This window comes from Delphinus delphis, chromosome X (genome assembly GCF_949987515.2).
Source record: "Delphinus delphis chromosome X, mDelDel1.2, whole genome shotgun sequence".
Taxonomy (NCBI): domain Eukaryota; kingdom Metazoa; phylum Chordata; class Mammalia; order Artiodactyla; family Delphinidae; genus Delphinus; species Delphinus delphis.
In genome coordinates, this window is record NC_082704.1 from 112,668,625 (window position 1) to 112,684,797 (window position 16,173).

Below are 16,173 nucleotides of genomic sequence, written 5' to 3' on the forward strand. Positions count from 1 at the left end.
ACATCAATGTTAAACTTCCTAAAGCTGGTAACTGTACCACTGGTGATTATGTAAGAGAATATCCCTACTTCTTAGGAAATGCACACTGAATGGAACGGAAAAAAAAGACACAGAGTGAGACAGAGAACGTAAATGATAAGGCAAAGGGACTATAACAATCTAGGTGGAGGGTATACGGGTGTTCTCTGTACTACTTTTATTGTAATTTTTCTGTACATGGAAATTATTTCCAAATAAAAAGCCTTTATAAAAAGTTACTGTACTTGATTCATGACACAAAGTGATAAGGAGGTTGCAAGATAAGGGCTTAGGAACTGAGAAAAGGGTTGTCAGGAGTGAAAGCAAATGAAGAAAGAAAAGGGCAAATTGGAAGCAGTAAACAAAAGGGCTGGGATCAAATCCTCCATTAAGTCTTCAGAAGCAAAAAGCTGGGGATGCACAGACAACTAACACGCAGCCTGCATCATCTGGGGCTCACAAGAAAGAGATGATTACAACTCAGCAGGATTATAATGCCACACGACAAACAGTAACCACCTGGAGAGGCGAGTCCCATGGAATTGAGAGAGAGAGAGAGAGAGAGAGAGAGAGAGAGAGAGAGAGAGAGAGAGTGAGTGTGTGTGTGTGTGTGTGTGTGTGTGTGTGTGTGTGTGTGTGTGTGTGTGTGTGTGTGTGTGTGTGTGTGTGTCTGAGCAGCTCTACTGTCTGAGCAGCTCTACTGTCTGAGCCGAGGGCATGGCTAAGGCTGTGGAGCTGGGTGGTCAGCACGGAAGACAGCAAATGCAGAGGGTCCTCATATTTTTGCAGAAATAGTGCCTTTTACTATTCTTCAAAACTCAAATGGAAGACATATCCTATTGGGTACCAACTGATAGAAAAGTTATCTGCATGGATGGATGGATGGATGGACACATGGACAGGCATCTGGTTCATTCTTTGGCTCATCCTAAACAAGCAAATGGTGGCAATTATAATCCAAATTCTGTTAATTATAAGGTAAAATTAACATATTCTCATACTTTTTAAAAAGTTAGGGTAAAGCCCCTTCAAAACTTTTTTCTTACGCTGTTTAACATTTTTGGTCTCCATTTTCAGTCTATTCACCTTGGGCAGCCTCTACTCGTGCCACTTACCCTAGAATAACGAGGTCCTCCCAAGGCCCAAGCTACTGGTATGGAGGAGACACCCCCCCATCTCCCTGTTCCTCTAAGATGGTTCTTTTTAGGGTGACCAATAACCTCCTGCTTGCCCAATCCCATGGATATTTCTTAGTTCTTTTCTCCCTAGGCCAGTTTCCTTATCTGGAAAATGGAAATAATAGGAAGTACTTCAGAGAGTTACTGTGACCGTTAAGGGAAGTGATGCACGTGCCTTTCCTCATCGTCACTGTAAATGGAACTCACCTGACCTTGCTGTCCTTGAAATTCTTCCCTCTCTGTGCTTTCATTGCTTTTCTCTCCTAGCTGTTCTCTCTCTCAAGTAAATGGGCACTGGTTTTAACGGCAGATGTGTTTCATCACTTACTAGCTGAGCAACCTTCAGCAAATTACTTAACCTTGCTGATCCTTCCTTTTATTGAAGGAGATGTTGTATATAAAGTGCCCAGCAGGCTCTCAGAAACTGCCGACTCCTTCCATTCTTCCCCGTCCCCTCAACACTGGAGATCTCTACTCAGCACTGTTCACGCTGGACACGCTCTTCACTGAGAAGCTCACCTACTCTCATGGTTTTTACATGACTTGACTAACAATCTGCATCAGCAGACAGAATTCTCCTCCATGCTTCAAACAGGACTAAACTGCTGCTGAACCCCATTCCATTAATTTAAAGCAGTGCTGACCAACAGAACTTTCTGCAGTGATGGAAATGCTCTATATCTGCACTGTCCAACATGGGAGCCACTAGCCCTATGTAGTGATCAGGCACTTAAAATGTGGCTAGTGCGACTGAGGAATGGATTTTCCCGATATGCCACCTTTGTTCCCTTCCTTGACTTTGTACATGTTCCTCTCACCAGATGTCTAATAAGCACCTCAAGCAATTCCATTCCTGGGTATATATCTGAAAAAAACAAAACCACTAATTCAAAAAGATACATGCACCCTTATATTCATTGCAGCGCTATTTACAGTAGCCAAGACATGGAAGCAACCTAAATGTCCATCAGCAGATGAATGGATAAAGAAGATGTGGTGTATATATATATACTCATATATGTGTATGCACGCACACACACACACACACACACACACACACAGGAATACTACTCAGCCATTAACAATGAAATTCTGCATTTGCAACAACATGGATGGACTTGGAGGGCATTATGCTAAGTGAAATAAGTCAGACAGAGAAAGACAAATACTGTAGATCACTTATATGTGGAATCTAAAAAATACAACAAACTAGTGAATATAACAAAAAAGAAGCAGACTCACAGATAGAGAGAACAAGCTAGTGTTACCAGTGGAGGGGGGAGGGGCAATATAGGAGAAGGGGGTAAAAAAAGGGTTATTATGGGATTATACAAAATCAAGTGTGTGAAACTCTTGAAAACTGTAAAACACTAAAGAATTTAAAGAATCTTTCGCTCAATTAAAAAAAAAAAGTGAACCTGCCTCCAAATCTTTCACCCCCACTCCTTCCACAGTTCCCATCTCAGAGGCACCAACGAGCTCCTATACCAAGTCTCTGAGCCAGGGTCAACTTTAGTGCTTCCCACGAATCACTAAGTTATGCTAACCTGTACAGTACTTTATTTGTCCCAAAGAGCTACTTCCCACTTTTGAGTACTTAGGAGCAACAATGCCTGATGGGAACTTACCACAGGACTAACTAGTTCTGTTTGAATCTGTGGTACTGCTCAAACAAACTTAAGTATTTTACACTACTTTTGCCAAATTCAAATACATGAGGCCAGTTTTGTGTCTGCACACCACCAAACGGTAAAAGCAGGCATTTTGAGATCTTGCAACTGCAAACATTTAAATAAGCATTTGTCAGTAAAGAAATGTATTGAGTAAGTTCCCAAACTCCCTGTGACTTTTCACGGCCCTCTGTCACTTCCCTGGAAAGCTCTTTTGTTTTTTCTTCTGAACAGAATGGGAAGGGAGCCAACATTTGCTAAGTGCCTATTAGGTGTGCATCAGACACTGTGCTGGACCTGTAATAAAATAAGAAATAAAAGCTCACTCTTTCTCTGTCAGAGCCAGCTCCCCAGAAGGGCTACCTCACCCACCATCATAGCCGCCAGGAACTATTTCCTTCCTTCCTTTAAACCCTGAAGGTTTATAGGTTTGTCCCCACTAGTCTTTGTGCTACCTGAAAGATGAGGGCGTAACTTAGACATTTTTGTATTCTCAGAGCCTTAGCAGGGTGTCTAGCACATAACCGGTGTTCAATAAAATTTGGCAGGCGAGTAGGTCACGTATAAACCTGTACCATACCTGATTTTTTGGTATGCTGCTCCTCAACAAATTTTTTCTGTTCCTTCTGAAAATCTCCTATAATTGTCTGTTAAAAAATACATACAGTTATATTACTTTTAAAAGCTTATTATTAGATAAGAATTACGTTCAAGACTTGTGAAGTCTATTTGAGATATTTTATTCATTTTCTTCAAACAAAGAGACTAAAAAAGTGATACTTCTTCCCTTCCCCAATAAGAGGGGATCTTCGACATTTCCGAACTCTAAGTGTTCAGCTGCCTTTATGACAGATGATCTTTTCAAATGCAAAAATAAAATGAGTTAAAAACTGAATTTTTGTTTTATTCCATAAAACAATAAAAGACAGGTCAAATCTCATTCTAACAAATAGTACACACAACGAAAATATCTAAATAATAAGCTATCTAAAGTTTAACTGATGACCTCCTTAGTTCAAATAGTTACCAACATAAATGAAATTCCCTAGGCCTGTACCCCACCACTGCAAACAATGAACAAACTCACCCCTTAGTGTCTTAAAAGGGTTGTTCCTATTGGTCTAGGACTTTTAAAACTTACCCAAATGATACAAAGGCATAAATGTATTCTGAAATGGTTATAGTTGAAAATTAAACTCACAATATGAAAAGCTTACTATTACCCAAAAGTATCAATGTATTTTAGAATATATTAAAACAAAAACAAAGGTTATTTAAATCAGGTAACTTATAGCTACTTATTATACAAAAAAGAGAGAAAAAACCCCAAGAATGTGATATTTATCAGAATATGATACCCTGCTTGGGTTAATAAAGTTCGTAAGAAGAAGGGACGATTATATTAGCTGCTAATGAATTTCATAAACTTCTATTTCCAAAAGATATTTAAATGTACCTTATCAATGATGTCATCTATCTTTCCTTCTTCTACTGATTTCTTTATTGTTTGTGCTGTTTCAGCAACTGATTCAGTTATCTTTTTTGTAGCAGCAGTTGCAAAGTTAAATAGATAGTCTGCAAAGAATAAAAAAGAGTCTATGCTCCATTCCGGTACAGTGGTTATTGTATTTGTGATTTCTCCCTTAATAAGTGCTTGTAAGACTCTTAAACCGTAGGGCATGTTCCTTGTTAATGAGGACTTGAAACAATGAGCGAGAAGCACTGACAGTACTCCACTTTCTCAGTGGACAGGCCATCCATACTGGGCCTTTAATTCATTGCTTTCAAAGACTGTTAGCATAGTCCCCAGTTCACCCCAGTAGCTGTTTCAAACTTATCTTGCCCTTCTCCAGTCTCTAGTTCTAACTTATCTCAGCAAGTTATCTCCCCGCCTACTTTACAATAAGATCAAGGCTACTTTTTACTTTCTTTCCTTCCTAGACCCTAAGTATCCCATCTTTATTTTCTCCTTCCCTCTTGATCAAAAAAGAAGGAAAAAAGCCCCTCCTCTCCTGGATTAACTCATCCCATGATAAATCTGGGGGATTTTTTAATAAATAGAAATCTTGGCAAGCCCTAATATAAATCTCTTCACTAATAATAAGCAAATATATAGAACGAAATTCAAACCGGAACATACGAACTTCACAAGACAAAACGAAAACACAAAATTAACTTTTCTAAAGACCTGAAAAGACATTTGTATCAAGGCTCTTTTTGCACTATGATATGAAGGTGTATTTCTAGACAAACATCATTTCAAAGTCCACATTCTACAGAATCTGGGCTGCAGGAAGCGACCTCAGGCAGGTTGTAGTGGGGGATGCTCCGGGCAACTGGCCTTCAAATCTCATCCCACAGAAAATGCTCCGTAAGTTAGGGCAGACTTGCCTCTGCTACTTGCCCGTGCTGAGGGGGCAGGTGGGCTGACTCACAACACTCAGGCAGGGAGAAGACCCCGCTAAGAACGGCCCAGGGAGCCTGGCACCCCTGATTAAATGGGTGGTGCCACAGAAAATCAGGAGATTCGTACTGCTACCTGGGAGCAGAAGTACTATCTCCTGATCCGAAGAACCATCTCTACCACTTACCACCTCCTTTAGCATTAAACAGTCTCCTTTCTCCCACTGCGTCTGAAGGCGTTCATCTGTTCCTGGTATCAACACCCACTGTGACTATCTCAGGAAGCTCCTTGTCTCTGGGCTCATTCCTGTCATCCTCCTCCTCCTATTCTACACTCGTAGGACCACAAGAAATTCTCGAGTATCTCCAAGGAGGCCCCAAATATGTTATTCCTTGGTTTGAAACACTTTTATCAGCCCTTTCTTTTCCTGGCTAACTCTACGCATGCTGTGAGCCTCTGCTTACACATCACTTCTCAAGAAATGGTCCCCGGCTCCTTGGCCAGCGTAGGTGTCCCCAAGAGGTGTTCCCTCACCACCTGCGGTGCCAGATCAACAACATCTATGACACTCTATCCATTACCTGGTGAATGTGTCCTCTCAGCTAGACTGAAGACCCATCCTAAGCCCCACTGGGGCAGGGACCAAGGCTGTCTGATTCACCAGTGTATCCCCAGAGAGTGACCAGTAAGTACTCGCTAAATGCATGAATGGGGAGTGACATAAACGCTGAGCTTTAGGGAGATCCCTGATTTCCCTTTGGTTGTGACTAGCCTATTTACCCAGAGTGGTATGATAAAATGGGTAGACAGCCACACTACTTCCTAAAAATATTCTCTGCAGATAGATAAATCCAAACTTCTAAAAGAGCAGGGTTCCCTGTAAGATTTTCTCAGGAATACCTTTTGAATTAGATTCGTCTTTTTTTTTTTTTTTTGGCCACACCACATGGCTTGTGGGATCTTAGTTCCCCAACCAGGGATCGAACCCAGGCCCCCTGCAGTGGAAGTGCTGAGTCCTAATCACTGGACAGCCAGGGAAGTCCTGAGAAAGCACAGTTCTCGCCCTCAAGGGATATCCATTTCTCAACAAACAAACCAACGAAAAAGGATTCAAAGACAACAAGAGGAGCTAGATTATTCATTAAACTGAGGCACCCCAGAAGGGAGGGATGTCTCCCAAGAGTAATTAGAAATTCTGAAGTCAGAGGAGTGGGTGGTGGGAGAGCAGGACAAGAGGTTTTCAGGTAGGACGCTCAAAAAGACCAGAAGTCTGCTATTGTGCAGAAGAGGTCAGCTGACACCAAGTTAAAGACAGTTTTTATGAAGTGGTTAGAAAAACTGAGACACAGATAAGAGTTAACAGGAAGTAACAGGAGTACAATATCCACTTCAGAGACTTAGGCACAAGGAGAGAGGGTCTGAACTGAAGTGGCAACCAAAGAAAAGCAAGTCTAAGTAAAACGTGAGTAGACGCAGCAACTTTATGGAAGGAGGGGGCAGACCGCTAACCCTTTACCTTCATTTTCATCATGCCACAACCATCCCAGGAAGAGTGGGTATAAGTAGCCCGGTTTACAGATAGGGAAGCCAAGGCAAATGATTTGTCCATGAAGGTGGGGCAGACCTGGCTGACTGCCTAGCCAAGAGCCTATCTGCTTCCTCCTACCCCAATTTTGGTAGGCGCTCAGCAAACCTGGGGGTGGTCTTGGCGACCCCTGACACAAACAACAAAGGTCCTTTCTGTTTAAGCCTGTTTGTTGGACTTACTGTAATTTGCAAATGACATCACAATAAAGACAATAAGTAGTATAGGGAATTCAAACACAGGCTACCTGCCTCTAAATGGCGAGCTGGTGCCCCAATCCCACATTGCCTCACGTCAGATGAGCAAGTGACAAGGGCCTGCAGAACTGAATGGATGGTAAAGGTAAAGAAAAGCGGGAAGGTTCTCAAAAGGTCAGAAAAAGAGTAAATTTATCAGAGTAAATAGAGGAAGGTAGAGTTTAAGGCTTGCTTCTAGAATAGGAAAATAATACAGAGACAGTGGTTTTTAAGGCAGCTTTAGAAAATTAATATTCTTATGAAAAGGCTGGCTAATTTTTCAAAAATACTATATATTTCACACAATTTTAGAATCTTCGTGTTGGAAGGGACTTTAGCACTTACCTTATTCAGCCTCCTATCCAGGTAGCCCCACTTCTAGGGATGGGGAGCACATGACTTCGAAGGGCAGACAATTATTATTGTTATCCATCTCTAATTAGAAAATCCTTTTCACATCCCTTGTCATTTCTACCTCTAAGACTTAGATCTTAAGTAACATAAAATGACTTCTTTTCTACCAAAAAACCTTTAAAAATGTTGAGCGATGCCCCTAAAGTTTCTTCTTCTTGAAGCTAAAATCCCCTGTTCTTTTTAGTATTGTTCACAAGCCATGGGACCCAAGCTCTTGACCATCTGCACTGCCCTCCTCATGGTAAACCTGGGTCTCTCATCAGAACCGAACTGGGTATTTTACTTCTATATCAAAGCAGACATACATTTTCCTACATACACAACTAACTTTTGGAGTCCTTAGTTGTAAACTAAGCAAGTGAGGCATCTAGAACTTGAAATGCACTTTCCCTATAGAAAAAGAGGATGGTCTAATTAACACAGCTCTACTGAAAACACTAATAGCATTTTTCAAAGGAGAAGGAAGAGGAGGTGGCCCTTCCTCCATTCCTGGGCACGGACTGGCCTTAGGGACAGTTTTGAAAAAGCCAAAGCTTATCTCTGGCCACCCTCCCACTTATTTAAGCTGTGGAATGACTCATACTACACTCTCAGAGGTATGGGTTTGTTTTAGAGAAAGAGTATAGATAAGAGTATAGATAACTGGACTTTAACAAAAACCAACTAACCAATCTGCGCTGAATAAGAAGTTACTCTGGGGTATGAGGCCTTGGGAGGTAGGGAGAAGCTCTTCAGTGACTTTCCTAATAAACTGCCCTCCTTCTGTGATCACAGCAAGTCCTAAGTTCATCAGGAGGGAGAGCCAAGGATAAGGTTTAATTTGGGGTTAGGAAGTGGAATATAGGCCTGGGTGTCCGCCACTCCTAACTGGTGCCTAATTTATAAAGCTGCCTAAATGTAGAAATAGGTCACCGTTGATCGCCTGGAGGGGTGGGATAGGGAGGGTGGGAGGGAGGGAGACGCAAGAGGGAAGAGATATGGGAACATATGTATAACTGATTCACTTTGTTATAAAGCAGAAACTAACACACCATTGTAAAGCAATTATACCCCAATTAAGATGTTAAAAAAAAAAAAGAAATAGGTCACCTCGTGAACCAGAAGTATTTATGATCCAATCTTGAAGGGAGGCACTCAGCAAAAGTTTACAGAACAAATGGGGCCCCAGGAAATTCCATGTAGATTTTATTATTATTATTTTAAGAAACACTGTGCTTTCCAAATATTTCTTTTTTTAAAATTAATTTATTTTTATTATTTATTTTTGGCTGCGTTGGATCTTCGTTGCTGCGTGCTGGCTTTCTCTAGTTGCAGCGAGCGGGGGCTACTCTTCGTTGCGGTCCGCGGGGCTTCTCATTGTGGTGGCTTCTCTTGTTGTGGAGCACGGGCTCTAGGTGCCCCGGCTCGTGGGTTCTAGAGCGCAGGTTCAGTAGTTGTGGAGCAGGGGCTTAGTTGCTCCGCGGCAATGTGGGATCTTCCCGGACCAGGGCTCGAACCTGTGTCCCCTGCATTGGCAGGCGGATTCTTAACCACTGGACCACCAGGGAAGTCCCTCCATGTAGATTTTTAAAAGGCCAAAGAAATGAATCTACTCAGTGGGAATCAGGCACAGAGATGTTTAACTTCACTTTTCAAAACAGAGATGGGTCTTTCTAAATATACCTCTTCGGATCACTATGTAGAAATAAAAAGTATTTAATCATCTCTTGTCTTTTTGAGGGGTTGTGTACAAACTAGGACCTTTACATCTTTTTTAAATCAAATTTCGGAGCCAAAAGAGCTCTAATTTCTTTGGAAACTTTGCATTCACAGTGTGTGTGTGGGTGGGGAAGTACTTCCATCTAACCTTAGCCTACCCAACCTCAAGAGAGTCTGGGGAGGCAGACTTCCCTGGTATTCCAGTGGCTAAGACTCTGCGCTCCCAGTGCAGGGGGCCCGGGTTCGATCCCTGGTCAGGGAACTAGATCCCGCGCTGTAACTAATCCCGCATGCCGCAACTAAAGATCCTGCATGCTGCAACTAAGACCCGGTGCAGCCAAATAAATAAATAAATATTTTTTAAAAAGAGAGAGAAAGAGAGTCTGGTGAGGAAAGAAAGGGATGGCAGCGTTAAGCTCCGAAGTAGACATCCATATCGAAAACATTAAAAAAATATTTGGGGGTCTTTATTACGAAATATAAACATGAGATTTCAATAAAGCCCTACGCTTTAAGAAGCCACTTTTGATACTCCTCTGAAGATAAACGAAAATGATTCTCCATGTTCTATGAAATCAAGGAAACAATCATACCCAGCTTTTCCTAAGGTGGTCCCACTTTTATTTATCCCAGCTACCTAACATAGCCTCTCTGCTCTAGTCAACTTCACCTCCTTACATCTCTTGAATATTCCAAGCTCGTTTCTCCCCAGTTTTCCACACAGGAAATAGCTGTTCCCTCTAGTGATTTCATTGCATAGCACTTAGTTTTATTTCTCTTGTACACTGTTTGGAGGCTTGGGGCTTAGATTGTGTACTGCCATGATTTGAGATTATGCCTGTTCTCCCTGCCTCTCCACCCCACAGTAAACTTTTTGAACGTTAGAGCCTTTCTTATTCAAGTATGTGTTTCTCCACTCTCAGGCTCCAGCCTGTCCTGTGCTCTTGCCTTGTAGTGTCTTGAAGTAAATTCTTTAAAATTGCTTGCAAAATTTAATCTCTCACTTGTAGTGTTGTCTGCTTTAGGGCCACCTTCTTAAAGACGTTTTCTTTGACTATTTAAGCCTGCCAAGATCTCTCCAGGAGCAGAATTACTACAGCATGTGTTTATTCCACATGCCTATTATTTATACCCTCCTCCTGAACTAGACTGTAAGCTGGGAAAGAGCATGGGCTTTGAAATTAGACAGCCCCAGGTTCAAATTTCCCTTCTACCATTTACTATCAGCATAACTTTGGGCCGCTAACTCTGTGCTCGTTCTCCCAACTCACTGGGGTGTTTAAAGAGATGAATCGTTCACAAAACATCTAGTGCTGAAACTTGCAACACAGACAATAACTGGCAACTACTTTCCCGCCTTAAGGAAAAAGATCCCAATGCACCTAAAAGGACATGAGCCTGCCTGCCATAGGCCCTAATAACTCCTCCTCAATTTACTTGGGACGACACATTCTGACCTAAGGGCAAAAAGGCACTCGAGCTCCTCAACGTCCCCTGTCCTCTGGGCGGAAGGCGGTGGAGATGAAAGTTGGTGAGTTGAACAAAACAGATACCTCGTCAAACCTAAAGACGTGGAGCCCCACTGCTTTACTGCGGCCCTGCTCCCAACGTTGACACACTCTGCAAAGAGTGACATGTCACTAGGAACTTCAGGCACAGGATTTGACTGCTAGATGAGGCTTCGGCCTTGCCCAGATCCTCACCAACGACAGACACACCTTCCTCTCCCCACCCCACACCCCCGACCATTGGTGGCCCACGCCCAGGAGGTGGGATGCGGGCGCTCTCCGAAACTCTGTGGTCCCGGAGGCCGGGGGAGACTCACTGCCGAGGCCTTTGGCCTGGTGAAGGAGCTCCTGGTCCCCGGCTTCTTGTAGCTCCCCTTCCACGGACTCCGCCACCGCCTCGGAGCGCTGCTCGGGTGGAGCGTCTCCCTTGGGCTGTCCGTCTCCCTGGTACTGCCGGTCACCCGCCTCCGGCTGCTCCAAGCCAAACCAACTGCTCAAACCCCGGAACATCCCGCCCGCGGGGCCGCCACCGCGGTCGGGGTCACCGGAGACCCTAGCGGGTGCCACCTACTCCCGACTCTACAAGGCGCGTCTCCCACGGCGATAATCGGAAGTACGACCTCGAAGCAGCCAGTCTATGTGTCGCCCCACCTCCACTGTTACTCAGCTGCCGGCCGCGCTAGCGTCACTTCCGGACAAAGGCCCCGCCCTCCCCGCTGACTGTTTATTTCGTAACTCGATAAGGCGTTTGGAAACCGGACAAAGGGCTTTCCCCACGTAGTCCCGCCCCGCTTCCTTTTCTCCTCCCTCGGCTTTGTGGGTTCCTGATCTAGGCCAGTACACCGCGTCTTTGTCACTCTAAGCAGCTCGGCTGGTGGTTTAGTCTCACCTTTTCTGGTTCTGCAGGGTTGGCCCCGCGTACATGGATGTCTTTAATCTCCTTGTGAGTCCACATCAAAACTAGCCCAGGCCCTCTGTGTCCACCTACCAATTTACAGGGAATACAGGGGACGGAGGAAACTATTAAAGGACACCACGGGATGCAGGGAGCAGAATCTAGGCTGTGAGAGACCACAGTCTGACGACCTTGTTTCTTCAAATAAATTGCAAGCAAGGGGGGAAGGGGAACCTATAGATTAAAAACGACCTAAAAAACAACCCATGGCAACTTGCGGATTTTCTTTAGATCCTCAAACAAACACAGTGGAGAAAATTTTTTGACGTTTATAAGAATTGGAAATTTGGGGACTGGATAGTTCATGAGATTAAGAAATTGTTAAGCTTAAAAAATTTTAGTTGTGCTAGACAAACAAAATTTACCACCTTAATCTTTTTTTTTTTTTTTTTTTTTTTGCGGTACGCCGGCCTCTCACTGCTGTGGCCTCTCCCGTTACGGAGCGCAGGCTCAGCGGCCATGGCTCACGCGCCCAGCCGCTCCGCGGCATGTGGGATCCTCCCGGACCGGGGCACAAACCCGTGTCCTCTGTATCGGCAGGCGGACCCTCAACCACTGCGTCACCAGGGAAGCCCCACCTTAATCATTTTTAAGTGTACAGTTAAGTAGTAGTAAGTACATTCACATTGTTACAAGTGGAACCAATCTCCACAATTGTTTTCCTGTTGCAAAACTGAAACTCTGTACCCACTAAACAACTCCGTTCTCCGTTCCCCCCATTCCCTGGCAACCAAGCTACTTTCTGTCTCTATGATTTTTGACTACTCCAGGAACCTCATATAAGTGGAATCATACCACATTTGTCTTTTTGTGACTGGTTCATTTCATTGAGCAGATGTCCTCAAGGTTCATCCATGTTGTAGCATGTGTTAGAATTTCCTTAAAATTCTGCCTTAAAAAAGGCTACTTCGAACACTCTTTGACATAAATTGTAGCAGTATTTTTTTGGATCTGTCTCCTAAGGCAGGGGTCCCCAACCCCTGGGGCCGCACAACAGGAGGTGAACGGCAGGCGAAAGAACGAAGCTTCATCTGCTGCTCCCCATGGCTCGCATTACCGCCTGAACCGTCCCCCGCCCCTCGTGGAAAAATTGTCTTCCACGAAGCCGGTCCCTGGTGCCAAAAAGGTTGCGGACCGCTGTCCTAAGGCAAAGGAAACAAAAGCAAAAATAAACAAATGGGACCTAATTAAACTTAACAGCTTTTACAGAGCAAAGAAAACCATCCATAGAATGAAAAGACAACCTACTGAATAGGAGAATATATTTGCAAAGGATATGACCGATAAGGGGTTAATATCCAAAATACAAAAAGAGCTCATACAACTTAATATCAAAAAAACCCAAACAACTTGATTAAAAAATGGGCAAAAGACCTGAATAGACATTTTTCCAAAGAAGACATACAGATAGCCAACAGGCACATAAAAGATGCTCAACATCACTAATCATCAGAGAAATGCAAATCAAAATCGTAATGTGATATCACCTCACACCTGTCAGAATGGCTATCATCAAAATGACCACAAATAACAAATGTTGGTGAGGATGTAGAGAAAGGGAACCCTTGCACACTGTTGGCGGGAACGTAAATTGATGAAGCCACTGTGGAAAACATTATGGAGGTTCCTCAAAAAATTAAAACTAGAACTACCATACGATCTGGCAATTCCTCTTCTGGGTATATATCCAAAGAAAATGAAAACACTAATTCGAAAAGATACATGCACCCCGATGTTCATAGCAGCATTATTTACAATTGCCAATATATGGAAGCAACCTAAGGGTACATCAACAGACCAATGGCTAAAGATGTGCTATATATATGCAACGGAATACTACTCAGCATAAAAAGGAATGAAATTTTGCCATTTGAACAACATGGATGGACCTGGAGGGTTTTATGCTTAGTGAAATAAATCAGATGGAGAAAGACAACTACTGTATATCATCACTTATATGTGAAATCTAAAAAATAAAAAACAACCAGTGATATAACAAAAACGGAGGCTATCTTAAAAAAGGCTGAAGAGTATTCCATTGTAAGTATATTGCACATTTTGTTTACCCATTCATGTGTGATGGACATAGGAATTATTAATTTTTAAATTGTGGTAATTGTGTGTGTGTGTATTTAAAAGAGTTCTAATCTTTTAGAGTCATACTGAGATATTTACCAATGAAATAATAGGATGCCTGGCATTTGCTTCAAATTAATACAGGATGGGGGAAATGGGTGGGGATACAGATGAAACAAACCTGGCCATGGATTGATAATTGTTGAAGTTCGAGTTTTAGGTTTGCTTTTCTATATATTCAACTTTTCCCACAATAACGTGTAAACAAATGGACAACAACAAAAAACTGGCCAAGTGAAAAACTCCCCCTTCAGAGAAGGGAGTTCATGAATGTATTTCCCAAGCACAGTCTTAAGCATTAGGTATTCCTCCACCCCCCACCATCTTGAGAAGAGTAGCCTAGTTCCAGTGACCTGTGTGAGTATGTGGGGGACAGATTACAATTCTGATTTCCTTGCTCTCCAGTTTTCCAGCCTGAGGTATATTTACAATTCTGGTCCAGGACTTTTTTTTTTTTAATTGGAGTATAGTTGCTTTACACTGCTGTGTCAGTTTCTGCTACACAGCAAAGTGATTCAGCCATACGTGTACATATATCCCTTCTTTTTTGGATTTCCTTCCCATTTAGGTCACCACAGAGCACTGAGTAGAGTTCCCTGTGCTATACAGTAGGTTCTCATTAGTTATCTATTTTATATATAGTAGTATATATATGTCAATCCTAACTTCCCAATTCACCGCCCCCCCGTTCCCCCTTGGTATCCATACGTTTGTTCTCTACGTCTGTGTCACTATTTCTTCTTTGCAAATAAGATCATCTATGCCATTTTTCTAGATTCCACATGTATGTGTTAATATACTATATTTGTTTTTTTCCTTCCAACTTACTTCACTCTGTATGACAGTCTCTAGGTCCATCCACGTCTCTGCAAATGACACAATTTCATTCCTTTTTATGGCTAATATTCCATTGTACAGATGTACCACATCTTCTTTATCCATTCCTCTGTTGATGGACATTTAGGTTGCTTCATGTCCTGGCTATTGTAAATAGTGCTGCAGTGAACATTGCGGTGCGTGTATGTGTCTTTTTGAATTATGGTTTTCTCCAGGTATATGTCCAGTAGTGGGATTGCTGGGTCGTATGATAGTTCTATTTTTAGTTTTTTAAGGAACCTCCATACTGTTCTCCATAGTGGCTGTATCAGTTTACATTCCCACCAACAGTGTAAGAGGGTGCTCCAGGACTTTAGCTTAACAGGCTCAACCTACTTTATTTTTCCAAACAGCTTTATCAAGATATAATTCACATGCCATCCACACCTGTCGAAACTGTACAATTCAATGGTTTCTGTTGTATTACACCATTATTATTTTTTAAAATTTATTTAAGTAATTTATTTTTGGCTGCGTTGGGTCTTCGTTGCTGTGTGCGGGCTTTCTCTAGTTGTGGCGAGCAGGGGCTACTCTTCGTTGCGGTGCGCGGACTTCTCATTGCAGTCGCTTCTCTTGTTGCAGAGCACAGGCTGTAGGCGCGCACGCTTCAGTAGTTGTGGCACATGGGCTTCAGTATTTGTGGCTCGCGGGCTCTAGAGCACAGGCTCAGTAGTTGCGGTGCACGGGCTTAGTTGCTCTGCAGCATGTGGGATCTTCCCGGACCAGGGCTCAAACCTGTGTCCCCTGCATTGGCAGGCGGATTCTTAACCACTGCACCACCAGGGAAGCCCCATTAATTTTTTAAACTGTGTAAACATATATATAACATAAAACTTGCCATTTTAACCATTGTTAAGTGTACAATTCTGTGGCATCAATGACATTCCAAGCTGTTTTTAGAGTCTGGGTATTGATTAACCTTTGAAAGTCAGGAGATATCATAGGACCAATGCCTTTCTAGGATTTAGTCAGAACCTGAAAGTGGTCAACACTTTCCAGAAAAAGGATATTTGGTTCAAGGGTGATTGGAATGAGCCTGGAATTTCAGTCAGAAGCCTAGGACAGGGGTGCTAACTCCACTATCTAATGGGTGAGTAAACTTGACTCATTACTCATCGTTTCCCCTTCGAGTTTCTTCACCTATGAAAGGAATACAGTGCTGACCCTTCTGATAGCAGAGGTGGGGGCCATCCCTTTCAGCCTTACTTTTGCTCTATCTCCACCCAAAATCATGACGAAGTCCATGTTCCCCAGGGTTCACAATCGTCCTGAAGGTTAGAATTCTTCAAAACAAAAGATTATAAAAGAACACGAGGGACTTCCCTGGTGGTCCCGTGGTTAGGACTCCACGCTCCCACTTCCAGGGGCATGGGTTCAATCCCTGGTCAGGGAAGGGGAACCAAGATCCCACATGCCACTCGGCGCCTGCCAAAAAAAAAAGGAAAAAAAAGTAAAAAAGAACACAAGCCGTCAACTTAATGACAGACTTCTTTTT

General features: G+C 42.9%; 1 protein-coding gene across 1 annotated transcript in view; it reads right to left on the bottom strand.

The window, feature by feature from the left end:
* The window catches only part of SYAP1 (synapse associated protein 1), a 31,508-nt gene extending 20,138 nt beyond the window's left edge, over positions 1 to 11,370 (bottom strand). The window contains exons 1-3 of the mRNA XM_060001590.1: positions 11,029 to 11,370; positions 4,323 to 4,441; positions 3,447 to 3,513 (exon numbers count right to left, since the gene is read on the bottom strand). Coding sequence (XP_059857573.1) covers positions 3,447 to 3,513; positions 4,323 to 4,441; positions 11,029 to 11,221 — 379 coding nt within the window. The 5' untranslated portion in view covers positions 11,222 to 11,370. The remainder of the gene's footprint in view (positions 1 to 3,446; positions 3,514 to 4,322; positions 4,442 to 11,028) is intronic.
* Between the last annotated feature and the right edge of the window lie 4,803 nt (positions 11,371 to 16,173).